Source organism: Pomacea canaliculata, linkage group LG3 (genome assembly GCF_003073045.1).
Source record: "Pomacea canaliculata isolate SZHN2017 linkage group LG3, ASM307304v1, whole genome shotgun sequence".
Lineage (NCBI taxonomy): Eukaryota > Metazoa > Mollusca > Gastropoda > Architaenioglossa > Ampullariidae > Pomacea > Pomacea canaliculata.
In genome coordinates, this window is record NC_037592.1 from 16805797 (window position 1) to 16827053 (window position 21257).

General features: G+C 40.8%; 2 protein-coding genes across 4 annotated transcripts; one reads left to right on the forward strand and one right to left on the reverse strand.

The window, feature by feature from the left end:
• Nucleotides 1-6: 6 nt before the first annotated feature.
• Nucleotides 7-3826, forward strand: LOC112560007 (MAM and LDL-receptor class A domain-containing protein 1-like). Its single transcript, XM_025231547.1, has 7 exons — nucleotides 7-401; nucleotides 701-770; nucleotides 989-1065; nucleotides 2105-2198; nucleotides 2684-2765; nucleotides 3086-3129; nucleotides 3687-3826. The coding sequence occupies exons 1-6, from the start codon at nucleotides 32-34 to the stop codon at nucleotides 3107-3109; spliced, it is 717 nt and encodes a 238-aa protein (XP_025087332.1). The 5' UTR covers nucleotides 7-31; the 3' UTR covers nucleotides 3110-3129; nucleotides 3687-3826.
• On the reverse strand, nucleotides 3077-19574 carry LOC112560006. 3 transcript variants are annotated; one of them, XM_025231544.1, is made up of 8 exons: nucleotides 18760-19574; nucleotides 12322-12394; nucleotides 8709-8868; nucleotides 8331-8431; nucleotides 7729-7857; nucleotides 7134-7299; nucleotides 4482-4585; nucleotides 3077-3996 (listed from the first exon to the last, which is right to left on the reverse strand). In XM_025231544.1, the coding sequence occupies exons 2-8, from the start codon at nucleotides 12392-12394 to the stop codon at nucleotides 3815-3817; spliced, it is 915 nt and encodes a 304-aa protein (XP_025087329.1). In that variant the 5' UTR covers nucleotides 18760-19574; the 3' UTR covers nucleotides 3077-3814. The 3 variants fall into 3 exon arrangements, with proteins under 3 accessions (XP_025087329.1, XP_025087331.1, XP_025087330.1); XM_025231546.1 differs by having other exon boundaries at nucleotides 3077-3976; nucleotides 18760-19572; XM_025231545.1 differs by lacking the exon at nucleotides 18760-19574 and adding an exon at nucleotides 12525-12562.
• Nucleotides 19575-21257: the final 1683 nt, after the last annotated feature.

Here is a 21257-nt window from a genome sequence, read left to right on the forward strand (position 1 = left end):
CATCATCTCAGCATCCTGTACCGCACACACAATGCTGGGCCTCCTGATGGGCAGATCTGGACAAGTGCTGGTCAGCAGGGCCCCAACTGGCTGGAAGCCTCATCCCTCATTCAGTATTGACACACCTTTCCAGATCATTATTGAAGCCTACATGGCTATGGCCAATCAAGTCATTGCTATTGATGATGTGTCTTTTACACCTGATTGCCAACACAGTGTCTCCAACCTGCCATCATTGCCAGTTTCCACAACAGCTAAGCCAACAGTGCCTCCAACAACAAAAATATGCAGTATAATTGAGCTAAAATGTGACAATGGACAACAGTGTTATGCCAAGACTCGGCTGTGTGATAACAAGAAGGACTGTGCTGATGGAAGTGACGAAGCAAGTTCAAAGTGCTGTGAGTCTTATATTGTCATATGTCTGTTGCATGAACTTTGAGCAAATATGTAAAAGAAGCTGCAGGAATAGACATAAAATGAAAGGTAGTTAAACCTTTTGATTTAACTCTACAATTAATTTACTCCTCTTAATTTTAAAACAGAAGTAGTTGGAAATTAAAATAATATTAGATTTTTGATATCTCTGATGGAACATGTTCAGTTTTTAATTATCTGGACATGGCGTTTTGTATTAGACTGTATAAGAGTATTTTGAATAATGATTGAATGCTTTACATCAAATAAACTTTGCTTTCAGCTTGTAACAGTAGACTTTGCAGGAATGGTGGTCAATGCTCAGTCAAAGCTGGTATAGGACCAACATGCAAGTGAGTGCTTAAGATCCCTCATAGCATTCAATAAACAGGTCTTTTACAGCTAAAACACATGCACAACAAGTGAAATTGATCTTCCCAGAATTTGATCTTATAAATTGCCCATTTGTTCTCTTTACATTTTGATCTGCCAGTGAATTATATCTGACAGTGAATTATATGAATAAAGCAGCTTGATTTCTGTCATTTTCTATAATATCGATCTCTTCTAGCTGCACTAACAACTATTCTGGCCTTTACTGCAACAATCCACCTGCTACATCAGGCAGACACGGTGGCAGTAGCACAAGTGAGTTTATCTCTTTGTCTTTAACTTTTTGAATGCAAAGGAAATACAATCTTCAAGGTTTCTAATGTTGCTTGTTTTTCCAGTGCTCTTTATGGAAAATATGATTTTAAATGGTTGGTTATACATGTTTATTAAAGAAGACTTTTGAGAGAATAGTATTTTCAGATAAAAAATATGACATCCCAAACATATTATTACATTGTAATCACGCAGTTGGACATTTCTTAGTTTCCTTCTAATTGATTATGAATAAGTCATCATTGGAACATCCTCTGGAAGAAAACACAGATCAAAGCTTGAAAATCTACGGTACACTACAAGACGTCTTTCTGATTAGTTTAAAGAACAGTATGTATTTAGTATAAATGCAGATGATTTTCAAAGGTAGCTGAAAATTTGTTACATCTGTTAAACTGAATTAAAATGGAGAAACAGAGTCATTTTGATCACAAATAACTAATTAGTTATGAAGAGTCATAAAATATCCAGTTTACAACCAATATTAAATCATAGAGGAGTTTATTTATGATATAATCCTCACTAAAGCAGGAAAAAAAGAATTCTTAGAGATTCCTATATTGTTCATAGTGTAAATCGCTTCCATGTGCAGCAGCTGCTTGTTTGTTGGTTGTTTTTTATGTGTGTGTTAGGAGGGGAGAACACACTGGGCCCTGCGTATGGCCTATGGTAGTCATTTAGTCATTAATACAATAATTCATCAGTGTTCAGGGTGCTTATGAGGAGTTCAGTAGTGTAGCAGACGATGCGATATGTTTTTATCCACCAACAATGGCTATTATAAGTAATAATTTTACTTCAATAAGCAGATGATTTACTATTGCCAAGAGCATAAAATCAGAATGAGATAATTGCTGGATCATTGTGGCTGAGGATATCTGCCACATATTAAATATCTTTTACAGCTTTTGTTTACTTTTGTCTTTGAGACAGTGTGACAATTTTATTATTAATGAAAGTAATAGGATTTATGGAGATTCCTCAGATTTAAGCAGCAACTTCTTGTTTGCATTTCCTACAGAGAACTGGGCTATTCCTGTGGGTGTCTCTCTGGGACTAGCTGCTGTTGGAGCCATTACTGGCTCTGTCATATTCTTTTGGCGGAGAAATAGAAGGCAAATAAAATTTCACCAAAATTTGATACTGACAGCATATTCTATATTTTCAAAACAGAGACCAGTAACATTAAATATTTCTTGAGTATGTTTCTTATTTCATGACCACAATATCAGTGTCCAGTAACTAAGCAAGTTTACAAAGTGAATTTGTATAAAATAAAGATTATGCCCCCTTGTGTGTAGGTTTATCTTTCTTGATGGGTTAAATGACAATTATTTTTTTTACACAGGATATATATATATTCATTATTGCCCTTTTGTACTTTATATTAATCCTGTTTATGTTTGACTGTATGAGATATGTTTTGAGTGGGACAGAAGCATGTGGCGTTTGGATGTAATGAGTGTATTTGTGTGCATGCATGTGTATGTGTATAAAGATTTTTTAATATTTTATATATATATAAACGTTTCTCATTCCCCCAACAGAAGATATCTGTATCTCATAAACTCCTATTATTATTGTTATTATTTGGCCTCAGGCTTCCATTTTTACGCCAACACCGGACTGACGACACACAGTATCTAACCAATGTTGTCTACGACAGCACAGAGAACACTGATGTGAGTAACAACTTTGTAAATAAAACGTATTTTGTACGTGAAGCAGATTTTGTATGTCTACAGGAAGTTTAAAGAAGAGTTTCCTATCCATGCATTTTATATTTAAGCAGCTTTTTAACATTTTTGATGTTTGTGGAGACTGGAAAATGGCTTGCATTCAAAGAAAAGGAACTGTAGAGTTTGAAAAATTAAGATTTATTTAGAGTTCACTTTAGAAAAAAGGGTGTTGTGCTGCTGGTTTTTGAAATGTGCAATAGATTGTCTTAAATATATTTACCTTGTGTTCATATGCAACAACTGATATCTGTATATTATTCCAGAACACACCGGGGACAGGACTTTAATATAGCCATGCCACACAGATGTAAGTTTTTGACAGTCTCTTGAAGCTTCTGGTTGACCAGTAATTGTAGCTAGCTTTTTAAACAAAACATTTTAATGAAAGCACAAAGCAAGCACTGAAATTCTGGGCTAGTAAATAGCAAGAACGAAAATGGTTTGGCAAAATAACATCACCCCCACCCGCCAACCCACAGACAGGCTGAGAAGTGATCACTCAATGATGCTATATATTTCTATATAGTTCCATATAATCTGATGGCTTGACAAGTAACTTCTTGCAGGTCTTTCACTGGTTAAAACCATTGTAATTCATAAGGGCTTCGTGCTTAGTGAGAATTGCTTGCCAACAGAATATTACCATAAGAGAATGTGCAGCTAGACTATACTATACATTATGTGCATGACAAAGCCTATAGCACAGACAAAATTTTCAGATGATTGATGCAGGTCCTTAAAACACCTGTACAACAAACATCACTGAATGATTTTATTGTTTTCATTTTTAACAATAGTTTAATGAAGCATATAAACATTTCTTAACCAAAAACAGCTATATGAAAGATCACTTGATGTTTCCAGATTGTTATAATCAACACAAATGGATCTGCTGACATTTATCTCTAGTGACAACTCAGCATCAGAAAATATGCACGTGCATCATGCATTGTGGAACTGACAACTCTTTCTGGAAAGTGTCACCATTGTTGCTATTTCACAAAATTTTTAAACCACAAACATTGCCATTTTGGCATTTCACTCATACAGAAACTCTGGCCTTGCAGGGCTGTCCATCCAATCACAATCTTGGTGCAGATGCACCCTCTGGCCTTTAGGAATTGTTTTGAGCATTCGATCGAGAATGGAACCACCTGCAATAAAATAGAATAATCTGTTGCCATTAAATAGTGCAAATTTTAGTTACGTGAAAAAAGTGCAAGGTAACATGAGCACAAATAGAACTAACTTTTGAATTCCAGTCATCTGTGTCTTTTTGTATTATCATGCAGCAAATCCTACAACTATTTCTTACACCTTATTATCCAAACTTTTCAGATCTGCAGGTAGGTCATGGTTACGGTGATGTTCCCTAGTTCTTGATGTTTAAAGAACTACTTTCAAGTGAAGGCAGTACTAATTGTTCTTGCAAGACTAGCAGCAAAATAAAAATTATTCCAGCTGGTGATCTTTAAATCTGTAATGTCACACCTGTAAAGCAGCAGAAACAGTGTAACTGCCTTATGCTTAAAGTGGAATGTCAGAGAAGTTATGAACACTTAACCACAGCCAAAGGATTTTTACCATGGATCTGAGGGATCATTGTTAAGCATAAATGATTTGATAGCATCATACAGTTTTGGCAGTTATGGAACTTACTGTTTAGTCTGGAGAAGACATAGCTGTAAAATGGATTATCTCTGATAGGAACAAAGCTGACACACATGTAAGAGTCTTTATCTGCTGTTGGATATCCAGATGACCTGAAACAGTGGAAATTAAACATATCTCCTAATTTAAAATAAAGATTTCTGCTCACATCTCAGCTGCTGTGGATACATTATATTTGACCTGTAAAGGAGAAGACTAAAACCAGATCTGAAGCCTAGTTCATACAATATAGTTATGTGTCAGGAAAAATGTGCTGTATTACAGTATTTCTAAACTGTTAAAAATACACTAACTGTTCAGCACTGTGGCAAAGACAACACATCTCCAAGATGCTTAACTCTTTTTTAAAGTTTTTTTAAAAAAAATTAACCACTCCAATTCTACAGTACTGTCCCTTTCAGGCAGCAGGTACCATACTTAGAAATGTATATCAACATGTACAGCACAGCTCAATGGATTGTCATTAATTTAAATTTGTTGTGAAATTTGTTTAAATTAAAAAGTTATGCTATGAAACACAAATACATGTCAGTGTCTTTTTTTTAACCTTTCATGTCAGTTTAGTATTATGAATGGTGCGGGGCAGGGGAGAGTTGAAAAAGTGTAGGTATAGTTCATAACTTTATTAAACAGTTATCTTATAAATAAATCATTTTGTGTGTGTGTGTGTGCGCTCGCACCTTTGAAACCTGTGCAACTCCATGTCAGATTTTCCAGGAATATTAACATTTTGTTGGTTTTTTTTTTAATTTCAAAGCCTAATTGATGTAAAACACAGTAGGGGTGCCAGCATAAGCAGGTACTTAAATATAGCAGATAAATTATATTAGCACCAGTCAAGAGTATTAAAATAAGAAGCCAATACTGTATAAGATAAATGTTTGGTGGTAGAGAACATAGTGGAATCAAATTGCAAGGTGATTTCTATATGCCTTTCCCATTATCAAGGCAGGTTCAAAGCACTTTACAAAACTAAGACACAATAATATTAACTGCTAGGGGTACAGTTCCCATTGCTTGTCACCTTGCGGAACCAGAAGATGAAATGTGGGCGAACAGATATTAATTTTAATGCCGTTGGAAGTCTGGAGTAAGGATAAATGTCTGTCATGAGTTGCGGTTGGCATACATTGCTCCTGAGAATATTTTGTTTTTACTTTCTTTGTCCTAATATGTCAGCATTAGAAATAAAACAATACCATGCAGAAAAAAATTCCGACCATGGAGAAGAAATGCAGATGTCATAATCTGGGAGGGAGGGGGAACGACTGATGCAGTTGTTCCCCCTTTGTCGAACACAAGCTGCCAGCGGAGGGAACCTCCCCGAATATATGTGTTTATAATTTTGTTACACCTGACACCGCGCATGAAGAAGCTAGACTGAAAAGAAGCAATAGATTGAAAGTTGACAATAAAAAAAAAAAATTAGACTGAAGAGTTAGCAGCAGAAATAAATGTAGATGAAGACCCTGGCGCTCCAATCATCATTTTCATATTTTAATGCACTGCACTTTATACCTGATGGTTGTTTAGTAATTGTCATGCTGGTTTTCAACAGATGTTTGTTTTTATGATTGTTTTACATCCAGCTTTTCTGTGCCCAATGTTCCTTATCCACTTTTCCACAATATCTTTGATTTTATCTCATTTTAATTCACCTCGGGTGTTGTTAAATGTGTTGCGTGGAGCTTTGCATGAGCTGGGTGATATTCTAGTCAAGTGTTATTATTAGTAGTAGTATGAATGAATGAAAACACGTGAATTGTTAATAAAATATTTAAATATCTTCAAGTTTTCAACAAACTGCATGTGAAAATAAGTGCGAGAAAGCGTGCGTGGGACAGGAATTATTGTCATCATCATTCTTTGGTGACACCGCGTGAAAAGTATCACAGAGAAAATTAAGGGACATCGGCTGTCTACAAAAAGACCAGTCTGAGAGAGAAAATCAGCTGATGTCTTCCTGCATGTAACTGGGTGCTAAGATGGCATTGCCCTATAGCAGCTGATGTCTATATAGGTGGAATGTTCACAATGGTTCACCCAGTCTTCTCAGCAACTAGTTTAACATGCATTGATGCATACTTATATCAACATGTTCATCTGTGACTAGCTGGCTTGAGCTATGATGGATTATTGGATTTACATCTGCTGAATAGGCCTAGATAGGCCTAGTGTAGTGTAAATTCTTCTTTAATGATTAGGTAAAGCTCAGTGCTAGACACTATTTCCCCCCAAATATTTGAGTGAATACACACCTTCAACATAAACACCTACAAATATCACCATGCACAGAAAGAGGTCAACACACATGCCTAATTAGCATATGCTCCCATGTCTCCCATTAAGGTCTTCAGAAAAGCTATCCATGTACAATCCTAACGTCTGTGTTGTTGACTTCTTTGTACATGGGGATGTTTGTAGGCGTATATTTTGAGAATGCAAAGGCGGTATTCATCCAGATTTGAGGAAACAGCGTTTCATTGAGCTTTCGTCAAATCACTCAAAAAGAAACCCACACAAGTCCTTTAAATTCTAGAAGCCACAAGACCCCACGACACATCTAGTCACGGACAGACAGGACAATATAAGTACTTGGAGTTTTCAGCTGCGGAACACGTGACAAATCACGTCACTCACCTGACCACGTAGTAGTTGCTGTCCCTAGCGTAACACGAGAAGACGATGCTGCGGCCGTTGAGGAGGATGAGGGTCATGTTGTTTCCGTCGATGACGAGGCGCCGTGCGTGCAGGTAGGTGAAGTTCCAGGACTTGTTTAGCTTCTTGGGAAACTTGCATCCGGGAGCTGCGGCACGTGGCACGCGGCATCAGACAATTGAAAGCTGGACGTGAGTGACAGATGATCTGGAATGTAACTAGTGACGTACTCATCAAATTGTTGCCACTATAGTGTGGTAGTGATGGTAGTGGTGGTGGATGAGCAAATTTTGTTTTGTCCTTCAGTGAGCAGTTGGGTTGCTAACGCCCTTAACGCAAGAGGTGGCAGCACTCGCTTATGTCAGCGACACATGGGAGGATTAAAGACCCACTCGCTTTAAGTAGCAGGTCCCACCTTGTGGCACATATATATTCAAACGCAAATGAAAGTTTTAAGTAAAGTGCTCCAGGTCATAATCATGGACCATTGGGTATGATGTTTTGAAACTACAATGTAGTAGGAAAACGGGAGATACAAACAAAAACAATTTTTCAGAAAGAAGTAGTGTTCACTCACTAGCCCGATGTATGAAGGCATATTGCTGTCGCTCCTCTGGACCCACGAAGTCGCAGGTGGTGTTAATGGACACTTCAGTGCCGTGTGGAAACAACTGTGGACTCATGATATGGGACCCGATGCCTTCAGCTGCACAGACAGGTAAACGCGCGAACCCCGAGTAAAACCTGTTAGTCAATAATTCCGACTTTAGTGAAACATCTTTACTTCAAACCCAGATTTGCCGTTACGCTGAACACACTTATCAGAAGAAAATTAAAAAGAAATATTCAAATCACCAGAGTACCAGACAATTCAGGATATAGTATAATTCGCAACTCAGTTCCATAATTTCTGTCTCTTTCAAAGGTAAACATTTAAATTTTCACGAAGAAAACTTTACTGTGCAATTTTAGTCATTCTTATTAGTTGAGATTAGTCAGCCTGTACCCCAAGCTCTTCTTATCGTGAGAAGGTTCTGCTTGATTGTGCTCGTGCGTGTGTGTGGTTGCCCAAAGCTTGGAATACAGAGAGAATCAAGGCGGGAGACGGAATCTGAATCAGCATCATTGTTCGCTCCCCCATTTAGGACGACTCTTAAGCTGCACTAGAGGCTCACTCACTCATGAGTCGGATGGCGCTGTACTCGGCATATGGATGGTCGGCAACATAACTGAAGCCCACACACAGCACAGCGTCCTGGCCAGGCTTGTAATTGGACTTTCTGGTAGAAGCATAATGACAACAAAGATGTTAACTGCAATTAGATGCGGGGCAGTTTCCTTCCTATACACAATATTTCTATAGATGCAGTCGAAGTGTTTTCAAGGCTTGTAAAACAATTTTCTCAGACTTACTAAGCTTTGTTTAGCTCTTTAAATTAATTGAAATCACTTTACGTCCTTACGTGGAGATGGTGACACGGCGAAGCTAAACCTCTTTGACATATTCATTCCTTCCCATTCCACTCATACACACAAAGAGTTTACTATACTTCGTACCTGATCAGGTAGATGTTGCCGATGTTCTGCACACAGCTGAAGCGTACTCGGATTGGGCCGTTGCGAAAGATGAGAGATTTGCGACGGATGCGGATGTACGGACGTCGGCCCTGGTGGAGAAACCGCCACTTGTCTCGAAGGAGCACCTGTGTCTGGCAACCTGTGAAATGAGAGGATTGGGAATGGAAATGCCGATGTGTCGTCTGTCGCTTGTGCGCTGACCTCTGTTCCCGAGGACAGTGCGAGAAAACCAAGGTATTTGCGATCCTACACATACGTGTACATACATGTACCTAATCTCAGTGCCGATCTGTGGACAGATTTTGAGAAGCTACAACGACGTTAAACGTCTTTTGTGAGTGCTGAAGAATTATATGTATATATGTATGTTATGTCCACAGAAAGCTTGAGAGAGGGAGGTCATCCAAACAGAGAAGGCACTGAATGACACTCATCTCGCAGGATGTATGTAACACGGTAGTTTTACCTCCGAACCCTAGCTACGGATCATTGGGGATGGCGGGAAGCGAGGAACTATGGGATAGCTAGAGACATCCCACCAATGCCACCATTGCATCTGCTTGCGGCATGAGGTCCTCTCTTTATCTCGAGTCCATACCTGAATCTTCTAGAAGAATTATTTCAGAAAAAAAGCAGGAATAAAAATTAAAAAAATTCTAATATACCAAATTTTTCTTACACCAGACATGCATCATCGGTGTCTGCTACGACGGTGGGGCAGTGAAGTAAAGACACGATAGCGTAAAACCGTTTTCATTTGTCGTTAAATTATGGAGGAAAACTCCATGTCAACTCATCGAAGTGTTTTGTGGGTAACTCCTTCAGCCATTTTAAAATCGAAGATCAAATATGTATAGGCGTTTTGAAAGCTACAACAGAGCATAAATGAAAACTAATCAGTCAAGCGCTTACATTTTATTCTCGCACTGACCCTTTAATGAGACTGCCGTTCCATAAGCTACCCTCGTAGATCGAATGGCTGGATAAAAAGAAACCTTTTTTTTTACAAACTGCAGTTTTCTCCGTGCTAATGATAATGTACACGGCAGACGAAAAGGCCCAACAGACCAACATACTTAGCAAATCCGTACAAGTTGCATGATACAGGAAGACAATAATTATTTTATTTATAATTAATATACACGAGCAGCTTTTTATGGCGAGGGATTACAATTTATTCTTGGAAGAGACCTTGGTGGTAGTATGGAGGGTGGGGAAAATATTTTTCAGTTCACATTCGTAGTGTCACGTGAAACTAAACGCAATTAGCGACTGGCTTGCCATGAAGCGTATAAGCGAAAACGATGGCGGAATGTGACGGCACGTGCGGCTGGAGAACGTGCCGCGTGCCGCCCTTGCAGCAGAGCCCAGCATCACGTGTCACCTGGCCCGGCCGATTACCTCCTCCCCGTGTGTGTGTGGTGGTGCTGTTTGGTGTTGTGGTGCTGCGGTATTCACTCGCCTCTCGCTCTTTGCATCTCCCCCTCCCCCACTGTCCGTGCTCTTGCCGAGATTTACGACCTCATCCGTGGGCCGCGCGGATTTCTAATTTGATCCAGTCATTTCTGAGACTGGTGTACGCGTGGATGTCAAGAGGTCATCTGGGCTCTCTAAGTACGATTGATGCTTATGCCTAAAGCGTTCGATTTTTCGTCTTCTGTAACTTAGCAACGAGTATCTTCCTGTTCAGGTCACTGGACCCGCCCACCCGCGCGCTGCCCACAAATCCGCCACAACGCCAAAAGGTCTCCGAGTGCAAAAGCGAACTCCAAAAGTGTCCTGACCCTCGCGGTCTGTGTCGATGGGAGTCAAGGGGGGGAGGAGGAGGAACTCATCGACGAAACGCGCTGATGTTTTTAACTGGCGTCCCGGGTGTTTATCACCATGGTAACGCCATCTGAAATAGGTTCACCTGCTGAGTGATGAGGGATTCAGCAGGCTGTGGAAGGGTAGAGTTTCAGTCATGGATAGCGGCGCGCACCCGATCGAAACGCTAATCCACCCAGTGATTGGAAAGTCAATGGCAGCAATCGTCGGAAGTCTCTCCGAGCTCACCGCCCGCGGAAGACGAACAAATTCCGCAGACTTGAACGAGACACGACTTCCGCGCCCCTTTGCTCCGGATCCTCTCCCTCCAAACACCTCCTTTACCAAGTGTTGCTTGTCTTCTTCCTCCATTCTATGGATCTGTTTTCAACATCACGATCTTTATCTCTCCTACAGTCTGGTCAAATGTACAGACCCATTAATAAAACCCTTGCTGGTCAACAACGACAGAAACAGCTTATTGTGAAAAATAATCAGAAGTCAACAATATAAAAAGAAGCTATGTAGTAGCTTTCAAGACGAGGAAGGTAACACTAAAAAGCAAACTTAAACCTTTGCAAAAATATAGCCTGAAAAAATCTCTTCCTAGCTTATTACTAAACAGTTACATTCCTCGTGCCAGTAACTAATTTTTGTAAATAATCTTCGGGAATTTTTTCACAAATTTTGATGATTGCATTTTTAAAGTATTTATTGATCTGAAACTGATGAGTGCTGAACATCTGTATACCATATACCTCCAAATGTTTTCTGTTGAGTTAGGATCTGATGTTTCTACTGACCAATTTATAAATCCGATATTCTGTTCTTTTGGCTGTTTACTTTTAGTGGATCTTGGTAAGTGTAAGAAGAGAAAATGCATGCAGTCCTCCATCAACAAATGAAAAACAGTGATAAAGAAAAATACTCTGATATTTTCCCAAGTTTTGTTTTCCCGAGAGCAGTATAGTTTCCGTCTGACCAAGTCTCGTTCACTTGCTAGCAATACAATTAAAATACCATTAAAGTACCACCCTAACTCCGGACATAGACATTATAGACCACTATTTGCTCTCTAACTACATCCACAGAGTGTCAGATTAAATTACTGGAAAAACACAGATTGCTCTGAATTTTAAGACCTTCATAAACTCTATTTCATGTCATAGGAAAAAATGTCCGATGATGTCGCAGAAAGAGTGCAAGCCACGCAAGGTGAGTTTCAGGATCTGTGACTAAAAGCAGTACATGTCATCAATGTTTATCGCAATTTAAAATGTCATCTTCTAACATCTCATACATGACAACTTTATCGATTTCTCCTTGTTCCAGATCTCTTTCCTATTCCCAGACATGAGAAAATAATGTTTAGTTAATGATTAAAGCATTCAAGAATTATTCGCGTTCTCAGAATATGTTAAAAGCTGACGAATCCAAGACTGTGAAAACATTCTTGTCACGCCATGTCACATGATGACTGATATTAAAGACTCTTAGTTCTAAAGAAAGTTTTGTCTGAAATGTCTAGTATGGTGTGGGTTTTTTTCCTAATAACTAGGTAAAGCTCAGTACAAAATACTATTTTACCGAATCTGGTTGACTTCCCTCTCCTTGCTATTCCTAATATATTCGCCTATTAAAAATAATCATGGTCTACATCTTAGTTTGGACAAAGGTAATGAATACATACCCAACAATACAGCAGAAGTAAAGCAGACATATACCACACAATACAACAGAAGTAAAGGACATACACCACACAATACAGCAGAAGACACCTACTCACCACTTACACTGTCTTCATTGGCGAGAGATGCGTTGCAGACGAAGCCTAGTGTTAGCAGTACACTCCACCGCATCTTAAACAGACCACAAAACCGACAGAAAGTTGTTGTACAATGTCATGAAATCAGACACAAGAATTGTTTCATACACATTCTGACACTTCAGCAAGCCAATTTCAGAACCATCTACATCTGTAAGTTTTACCTCCACCGTCTACCTGCTGTAGGTAGACTCCAAAGCTTTCTCCACCAGCATGGTATCATGTGTGACTCAGATAAAACGAACTCACCAGGGCTTACAGCTACAGATTGCAGACCTATCCATCAACACACAAAACACTGGTTTTTGTCACTGGGTCTTGGTTTGGGAATCCCTGTTGGTCTATCTAAATACTTAGAAAGGAGGCTAAACTATTCCGGGAAAGGTTCTCTTCATGTTTTACAAGAAAACGTCCACGCCATTTTTGTTAATCTCTCGATATATATATTACTGTAACTTTTTTTTTTTTGGCTTCGAGACAAATGAAAATGACTGAAAAATATCCCAAGAGGCTTTGCGTGTTAGGGCATCATTTATACGATGTTTTGCGAGTTGGAGGTATGTTTGGAATATCCGATAATACTTTATTTTGAGGTGGGTCACTTCGACATTGCTTACACAGTTCGCGCAGGTGTACCTCCCCCTGAAAGTGTTTCACGAATCCTAAAAACTTTTTTAACATGACTTTTCTTCTTTATCTTCTGTCTGCATCTTCTCTCCTCACCTGTTGCGAGAACAGAACGAGAAAACGATTCTTCGCAGAGCCCACTGGAATAAGCTTTTTAAAAAGAAAAAAAAAAAAAAAAACAAGAAAGGGACAATCTTCTTGCAGAAGAAATTTACTGCTCTCCTAGGAGGGAGAATCGATCAAATACTTATCTTGGCGAGAGCTGAATTCGGGTTTCGTGGTTTTAATGTAGCCCCACTAGTGTGCCACCAGCCTGGATGTAACAAATGACTTTCTGCGGGTTTGTAGCTGTTGTAGTTTGCTCAGGACGTTTACAGTCTGGCGGTGGAATTGAACAAGCATTGCATGTTGTCACAGCTGAGTCTGCGGACCTATTTCCTATTTTTCTAAAGATTATTCTGCTTGTAGACTAGCTTAGATAGGGACAAGGTAGCCAAAACACAGAATCAGACTACACTTCTTTTTGTAAAGTGGAGGCTTGGGTCCATGCAGCGGGTGTTTGTGTGCCTGCGTTTGCGTATTTCCCTAAGGGTAATCACCTGGAAAGTGCAGTCTAGTGAAACAAACTAATTTAAAATGTCGAGTACACTGTTCGGCACTCTGTCTTCTGTCACTGAGTAGAAAAGATAAGGAGAAAAAAAGTTTATTTGTTTGATTTCCAGCAATCTCTACAATGCTACAACTTCTTAGTACTGTCGTTTATCTACGAGGTGAACTGTAAGGCGGGAAATCTTGTCTAGTCATCATTCTTCTGTCGTAGATATAAATATATGACAGTGTAGTCAATGATGTATTTTATTGTTTTGTGTCTGTGTTTTGCGCACGAGTGTGTGCATGTGTACATGTGTGTGTGTGTGCAGAGATTTGCTAAGTCTAAGCCCCTTCCGCCAACTACCCATCCCCAGCACACACACACGCACACAGAGGAAGGGAGGACATGGGAGGATGTATGGAGAAAGACGGGGAAGATAAAGAAATGGTGGATGCTTGGCGTGTAAAGAAGCAAATCAGACCTGATAAGTATGAGGTTTGGTCCTGAAGACTGTTGCCCTCATGTAAGGACCACATCCCAAATTGGAGCACTATAGTCTGAATGCTCATCTTGAGAAGATAGGTATTGCAGGTTCAACTCAGTGTGAGTGTAGCCTTTCAGATTTTCAAAAACAAATCTCTCAGAATGACCCTCCCTACAAGGCAAAGCGCCAGGAATTGAGGAGAGGGAGGAGACTTTCACACCAACTGTGGGTGACAGGAGACGAGCTCTGCCGTACTACTAACATTGCGGCATCAGCAAGAGGACCTGACCGCGAAGTCCTCAAACACGAAAGAAGATTGATGAAGCTAGGAGTCGCATGGATATGTAAACTTCATGACAGTCTACTCTACATCCAACACTAAAATAGTAGCCTGGCGCTTCATCACAGACAGCTTTAATGAGGCTGCTTGTCTTTGCCGAGGACAAGACATATCTGTAGATTAACGATCCGCTAACGATCCCTAATGGTGCGTTGCTAGATAGCTACAATCTATAATTACCGGTACATCTGCAAAAGCTATCGGATAAGACAGCGATAAAAATTCTGAAATGACGACAAGAAAAAAAAAGAAAAGAAAAGAGAAGAAACGTAGTTTGGAAATGGATCGGCATGAGGACCGCAACGTATGATAAAAACTCATCTTGCGCACGCGCACACTATGACCAGCAGATGAAAGCACCAATCATACTAATGATGCACAATTTGAGCATGTAAGTGGTAATGTTATTTGTGTTGCTAATTTTGAATATAGAAACTGAAGTTAGTGTTTATTTAGAAAACACAGGATTTCGATAAAACTGGACGCCATAGTAAATATTCAACAACATTCCACCTCAAGAAGCCTGCTCATAAAGAATTATTTTCGTGCAAATTATTTTCTACTCAAGAAATTTGGTTACGACTTTTACACCAGATGGGAAGTGCATTGCCGTAAAAAAATTTAATTTTATATAAAGTAGAATTCAGGACCAATTACACTATAATAATAACACGATGATTAATGACCGACTGCTTATTACGGTATCAATCTTAAAGACCTACTTGATTGGTCCGAGTTATAAATAAATTTTGGTGGGTAGAGATAATATAAATATATTCTGTAAATTTAATGCCTAAAACAGGGCTTATTTATTATCTAATTTCAAGGTTGGAGATATACATATATAGTCAGTAAGTCCTGCAAAAGCTCACTCCCGCGCGCTAGTAACGTGCGGACGTCACATCCGGTGGCATCCGATGACAGTAATTTCAGTAAACATAAAATGACAAGAAGGTGGAGCAATACATCGGATTTATCAGATCTTCATTCATCGTGCAGCTACTCTGTTTATATTCAAGACACCAATAAGCAACATGAAAGGAATCTTTTGAACGTGATATGTATCACCAATCGGGTAGGTCTTTAAACTGAGGTTTCTTTTTCTTTCTTTTCCGTTCTCTCTCTCTCTCTCACGCACACACATTTTTAACAGATGTCCTGAATGCAGATTGAAACGAAAAGACTCAACATAAATAACCCGAAATTTCTGCGAGCAGAGTGCTCCTTGTAATGTCTATACAGCAAATTTACCTAAATCAACAAACACTGACAAACCGTCAAAACCGCCGGCTGGAGCGATGCCAGCCTCCATGGATTTAATTTGAAGTGACGGGGGGAAAGAAGCGAGGAGATTAAACAAGAGGCGAAATTAGCTATGAGATTGACGACCAGGCACCAGGAGGGGGAGGGAAAGCTGCCAGTTTTATTGACCACCGAGGACTAAGGAAACTGCCGAAGGGAGGTCAGTGTAGACAAAGTGGCTGCTAAAGTTCAAAGGTCCTTATGAAACTGGCGGACAGTTCTTACCCTTTGATAAAGCCGCAACCAGCGCTTCGGGTCAGCCACTAACTGCCCATTGGAATTTTTTTTTCTGTCAGGGCGGCTGATGAAATTAATAAATCTAGGCGAACTTTGGACGTGTGCATGCTAATAATAAGTCAGCGCAAAGAGGCATCTGAAGATGGGATGGTGGGATGAATAAAGCAGATGATGAAGAGGGAGGGTAGGAAACTCCTGCCAGTTTTTTTTTCCCAGCTTTCGTATTCTGCAATTGCATAATGAGGTCTACTTTTCTGTGCAAAGCAGCCAGCAGCAGCTTTCTTTCTGTATCGTCTTTCATTTGACATGTCTTGACATTTTAAAAAAACCTGTTCAAGCCTCCTTGCTACAAAAAAATAAATAAATAAATAAAAATAAAGTTTCCAAAGAAATGAGAAGAACTACAAGTCACGAGTGATCAGTTATTGTTACTGAGTGATGTGATTATCTACCAGAGGGTACCCAACTGCTTTGTAGCACCGTGTAGGGTTACTTTATCTGCAACTAGTGAAGTGAAGACCATTCTCAAACTGAATGATCTTAGTTCTCAGTATTTTAAGATCATGGCATGTGTTTTGTGTCCTGCCTTTTTTTTTTCCTAGACAAGTACTCAAATATTGCCCTACAAATAGTAAAATATTTCTCGACAACCTCCTCAATGTTGCTGGACAAGGTGGTGGCTACATTGCTCGACAACTGACTACATGCTGCTAGTCGCTACTGGCTAGATGTTCGACAACTAGCGAGATGTTGCTCGACTAGCTGTTATTGCTAAACTAGCTAATTTGTTGCTTCCCATCTGATTAAATATTGGTTTCCAACAAGCTACATCTTCCTCAACAACTAGCATATCTGTTGCCCAGTCTCAAAGCATCAAAGTCGACTTCTTCTTCTTTGGCACTCGGCAGTCCAGCTTGTATCTGTGTTTAAGAATGGGGCGACTCTTGAAGTAAGGAGAGGTTAATAGTGTAAGGAAGCCAATCGTTTCCCTCGCAGAACCGTTGATCTAAAGTTCCTTCGTCCCTTCGACAACAAAACATGGCGGATGAAGTCTGGTGGAAACAAGCTGCGAGGGACATCATTGGTGGGCCATGTAAACAGCGGGCTTTGTCCCTCGCTGCCTCCCTTCCCACAGTCCTGTGTGGCGCCAGTGCTGGGTCCTCCTGAGGGTCTTTGTGATTGCAGGTTTACCCACTGTCACAGGCAAAATTGAATCGGGGGGAGATGGTAGCGGACCGACTCTCTACACAACGATAGCCAGGCGCGGTGTCGTCGGCTTCTGTGTGAATACGGAGCTAATGAAATTTGTGTCGGAGCTGAGACCGAGGACAAACGGCCACCCACACGGATCGGTCTCATCGTCTGCTTGGTGTAGGTGTCTCCGAACATAGATACTTGGAAACACTAGTGTATCTTCGGAAAGTGCCAACGGCTGGCTTAGGATGGAGAAGATAGAATGCTTTCTTTAGTTCGCAAAGTCAGTCACTGCAATATTAAAATACAAAGTGCAGCGAAAAATATTAAAGGTAAATACATATTACCCATCATGATGTCTTTCACAGAAATCCACGATGACGCTTGGCAGGACAATCCACGGGAGGGAAACTATGGTTGATGGAAGGGGAGGGGGAGGTAGTCTCGGACAAAAAGTTTAAAAACAAATCAGTAACCAGTTGGGAGGTGCCTGTCGATTCTTTTTCGAGAAAGTCTAGACTCGAGGAGGGGGAAGTTACTACGAGACCCTATCACTATCACCAGAAGGCATTCATACCTTGAAGCTTTTAGGCTCATTTACACAGGATGGCACCACGATCAAGTTTTCACTCAGAGAGAAACATTTCCAAGACTTAACGAAACAGTCTGCTGCTAATTTACTAATTTTCCGTGTGTATATATATGTTTACTTTTGAACAATCGAGAAATAGAGATAGCATTTTCAGCTATCACTTTCATTCCACTAAAAAAACATTCAAATCCTGTTTTAGGTTGTCTATTTTAAAACCCCTCAGACTATCAGCGGAATAATTTTTCACACCTTCAGACCACCCTTCACGCCTTCCTTCGCCTAAAAGTGCAGACAAAATAAAGTTATGAAAGCAGCGAACAAATAAGAAAAAGGAAGGAAGGGCAAAAAAAAAAAAAAAAAGGATAAACAGTGACATCGCCTTTCGGTAAAGCGAGAATAGTATAGCCTTACAAGTGAGTTCAAGAACTGTTTAGGTCCGTGACACAAGCGGCAGTTAGCGAAAGCCACATAGAAGTACCCCGCTGTATGCACGTATGCGCTGCAGGATAGTTGTCGGGTAGACACATCGGCAGTTGAAGTGAAAAGACGCATTCAAGCCTCGACGGGTGCTTTATATCCTGCTGAGTGAGATTTGGGTGTGTGAAGATTTCCACCCGGCGCTGCCGCCTGGACCTCGTGGTACTGGTCCACCCGTACGCAATCTGTACGTGTACTCACCTATACTGCCAGCTTTAATGTCAAGTCGCTTGCTGTCTGACTAACCCTAACCTGGATTGTTGACACAAAAATAATGAGCACTGAGTGTAATGAACAGAGATACTGAACATACTGTGGCCCGTGTTTGCAAAACCTTCTTCTGTCATGCTTCTTCGGGAAAAGCTGAAGGATTTCCAATCTGAGTATGTGCAAAAAACATTCTGCACAGATGACCAGTTAACCCTGTCAACCTTAACCCTAACCTCCATTCACATGGTGTCCATCCAAACGAACGCGCGCACACATACACCCTATATAGCGCGCGCACACACACACATGCAAGCAAAGACACGAAGAAGAAAGTCAACACTCACCTCAGTGAAAATTGCGAATCCTAACCCTTAGAAACCCACGAAGTTCGCCCTAGCAACACAAACCGAAGAAAGTGAACACCTGATGGTGCTTGTCCGACAAGTACCTCCACCTCTAGAATCCTTGTTTCACATTTTCCCAAGCCGACCGCCGTGGCTGATGTCTAGGAGGGCAAGGGCAGAGCAGTGGCGAGGACGGAGTGTGATCGGCCCGTTATTCACTCCAATGCTGTCGTCACTGAAGAAAAACTGTCAATCGTCACAAGAAGCCCACGTGTCTCGGACTTTTTTTTTGCGGGCCTGACTTCGCCCCGCGTCGGCAACTGAGTCTGTGTGCAGTGGACTGTTGCAAGGTAGAGAGAGACGTTTTATGCCTGCTGCCTGAAGTTTAAAAAAAACAAAAAAACAAAAACAAACAGCAACAATAAACAAGCATGCGAGCTGGGTTAGTAACCTCTCTGTGAATGGGTGTGTGGAGGTGTCAAACTAAACTCGCGGTATAAAAGTTAGGATTGGCTCCGAGCTTTCGATCAGCCAGCAGCGAGGTGGTCGGTACAGCCCTGTGAAAAGTAGACGATTACAAATGCTGGGATACAAACCAATGTTCTGACGTTTTAAACCGAATTTCTGACGCACAGTGCGGTGTTCTACGGTTAGGCTGGTGGTCTGGCAAACAGGGAGGTTTCTGGAAAATCGTTGGAATTACCGTCAGAAGTGTGCAGCACAGTGTGCAGTACTGAAACTGTTCGGCGAAAGCGGACTCTTCCTTTGGTCGGAGTGACTCGTTGCACCACCCTGCCTTCCACTCCGCCATTTCACTCCCACTGGTGCGCAACGCATGCTGTTTGCGAGGGGCAAATACGACAAATGCGCACAAGAATACGAATGAAAGAGAAAGAAAAGGGAAAATATGAATAAGTAAATAGGAACCTGGTTTCGAGCCCAGACATGAAAGTGCTTATCGTGGCATCAGGGGGAGATAACAATGAGTTTTCGCAGACACGTAATGGGAGAGAATAAACGGTGACCACCCAAGAGCGAGGTACATCCGTCGACTGGGGTCCCTCTGTTCAAATCGTTAAATTGAACTGCTGGCAGTAATAATTTTAACTCAACAGCTATTGGGTGCAGTAATCTGCAGACGACAGAAGTTCTCTTCCTAGTTACAAAGGCTTTAGCAAATGAGTTCTAGAGGTATGTCAACATACCAACTAAAAATACCGCTGTTTTCTTTTTGTTTTTTTTGTTGTTGTTTTTTTTTAACGTCGGCTTTTATATTAATTTTTCATAGTCTTCCATAGCCAGATCAATATAAGCCAGATATATAGCATGCAATGTGTGGATGCTTGTTGCAGTTAACTGAAATCTGATGATAATGGGATGATGGATGATAGCATGATTAGGCTAACGGCCTTATCTAATTGTCGTCAGGGTTCAGGGATATATACAACTCTAAATTAACGATTCACCGAACACCCACTTGTTCAGACCTACGTTCAGTCCTTCCACGATGGCGCACATGGAGCGCGAGTTCCTTTATTAACACCACAAAAGCTTTGTTTGTTGGTTGGTTGGTTTATTTAGTAGGAAAGAGCGGTCCGGTGGGGCAACGGTTAGCGCTGTTAGCGCCTGTCACCAATACAGTGAAGGTTGGCTGCCCTGAGTTCATTTCTCGTCTCGGGCACGCTGATCTTTCTCTGCACGTGGCATCTGTTTACAGTGCTGGCTGCTTGCCGTAATATAGCCTTAGCTGCTGACACGGCGTAAAACAGCAATCCCCCCCCCCTTATTTAGTAGGAAAGTGCTTCCACCTTGCGCCGATTTCGCACTATGGCAGAGAGGGAGGAAGGAGGAAACCGAAGTACCCGGAGAAAACCCCCGACTCCCAACCCTGCGAAAAGGTGTCACATACAGTGCCCCGAGACGAGATCTGAACCCTGAGCCCTTGACATACTTTGAAATATTTCTCTACCTGTATATCTATGGGGTTTATTTTTTCTAAAGTCGAGTTCATGATTTGTTTTATATTTTTACAAAATTTTTACAAAACAGGGAGAAATAAAAGGGAGCCATATCCAGATTGTTCTGCCTCCTAGGCCGCCCGTCTGACTGTTCACGGAACAAGCAGCCACCTCAGTGTGTTTGTCTGGATGCAGCACAGACTTGTAAATCATATCATGACAAGACCTCTGTTAGCCCCACCTCTTACATTAAATATTTGGCCAAATATTTGTTCGAGCTCTTTTTGTATTCTTCAACAATGCACGGCAATGAACAAGACACAAAACAAACAAACAAAATTGTGGAGAGGGTGGGTGTTGAAAGGAGGAATTTTTGGTGCGATGCTTTGTTCGCGGTGTTCTTAACAGCATCTGTCAATCAGCACTTCCATCGACAGGCGCATGCGTGGGTGGACTGATGCACGTGTGCCTTTGATGGCGTTTATTTGCATGCGCATGTGCAAACATAAACCAATAAACCGAGCACTTCAATTCATTAGT

Bases quoted from the DNA above. Each gene is read 5' to 3' on its own strand.
- LOC112560007 (XM_025231547.1), top strand. From the start codon at position 32: ATGCTGGGCCTCCTGATGGGCAGATCTGGACAAGTGCTGGTCAGCAGG. The intron at 2,199-2,683 runs GCAAATAAAATT...ATTTGGCCTCAG, and splicing joins TTTTGGCGGAGAAATAGAAG to GCTTCCATTTTTACGCCAAC. The intron at 2,766-3,085 runs GTGAGTAACAAC...ATATTATTCCAG, and splicing joins ACAGCACAGAGAACACTGAT to AACACACCGGGGACAGGACT.
- LOC112560006 (XM_025231544.1), bottom strand. From the start codon at position 12,394: ATGCGGTGGAGTGTACTGCTAACACTAGGCTTCGTCTGCAACGCATCT. The intron at 8,869-12,321 runs GTGAGTAGGTGT...CTCATTTCACAG, and splicing joins CAATGAAGACAGTGTAAGTG to GTTGCCAGACACAGGTGCTC. The intron at 7,858-8,330 runs GTGAGTGAGCCT...CTGTCTGTGCAG, and splicing joins CAGCGCCATCCGACTCATGA to CTGAAGGCATCGGGTCCCAT.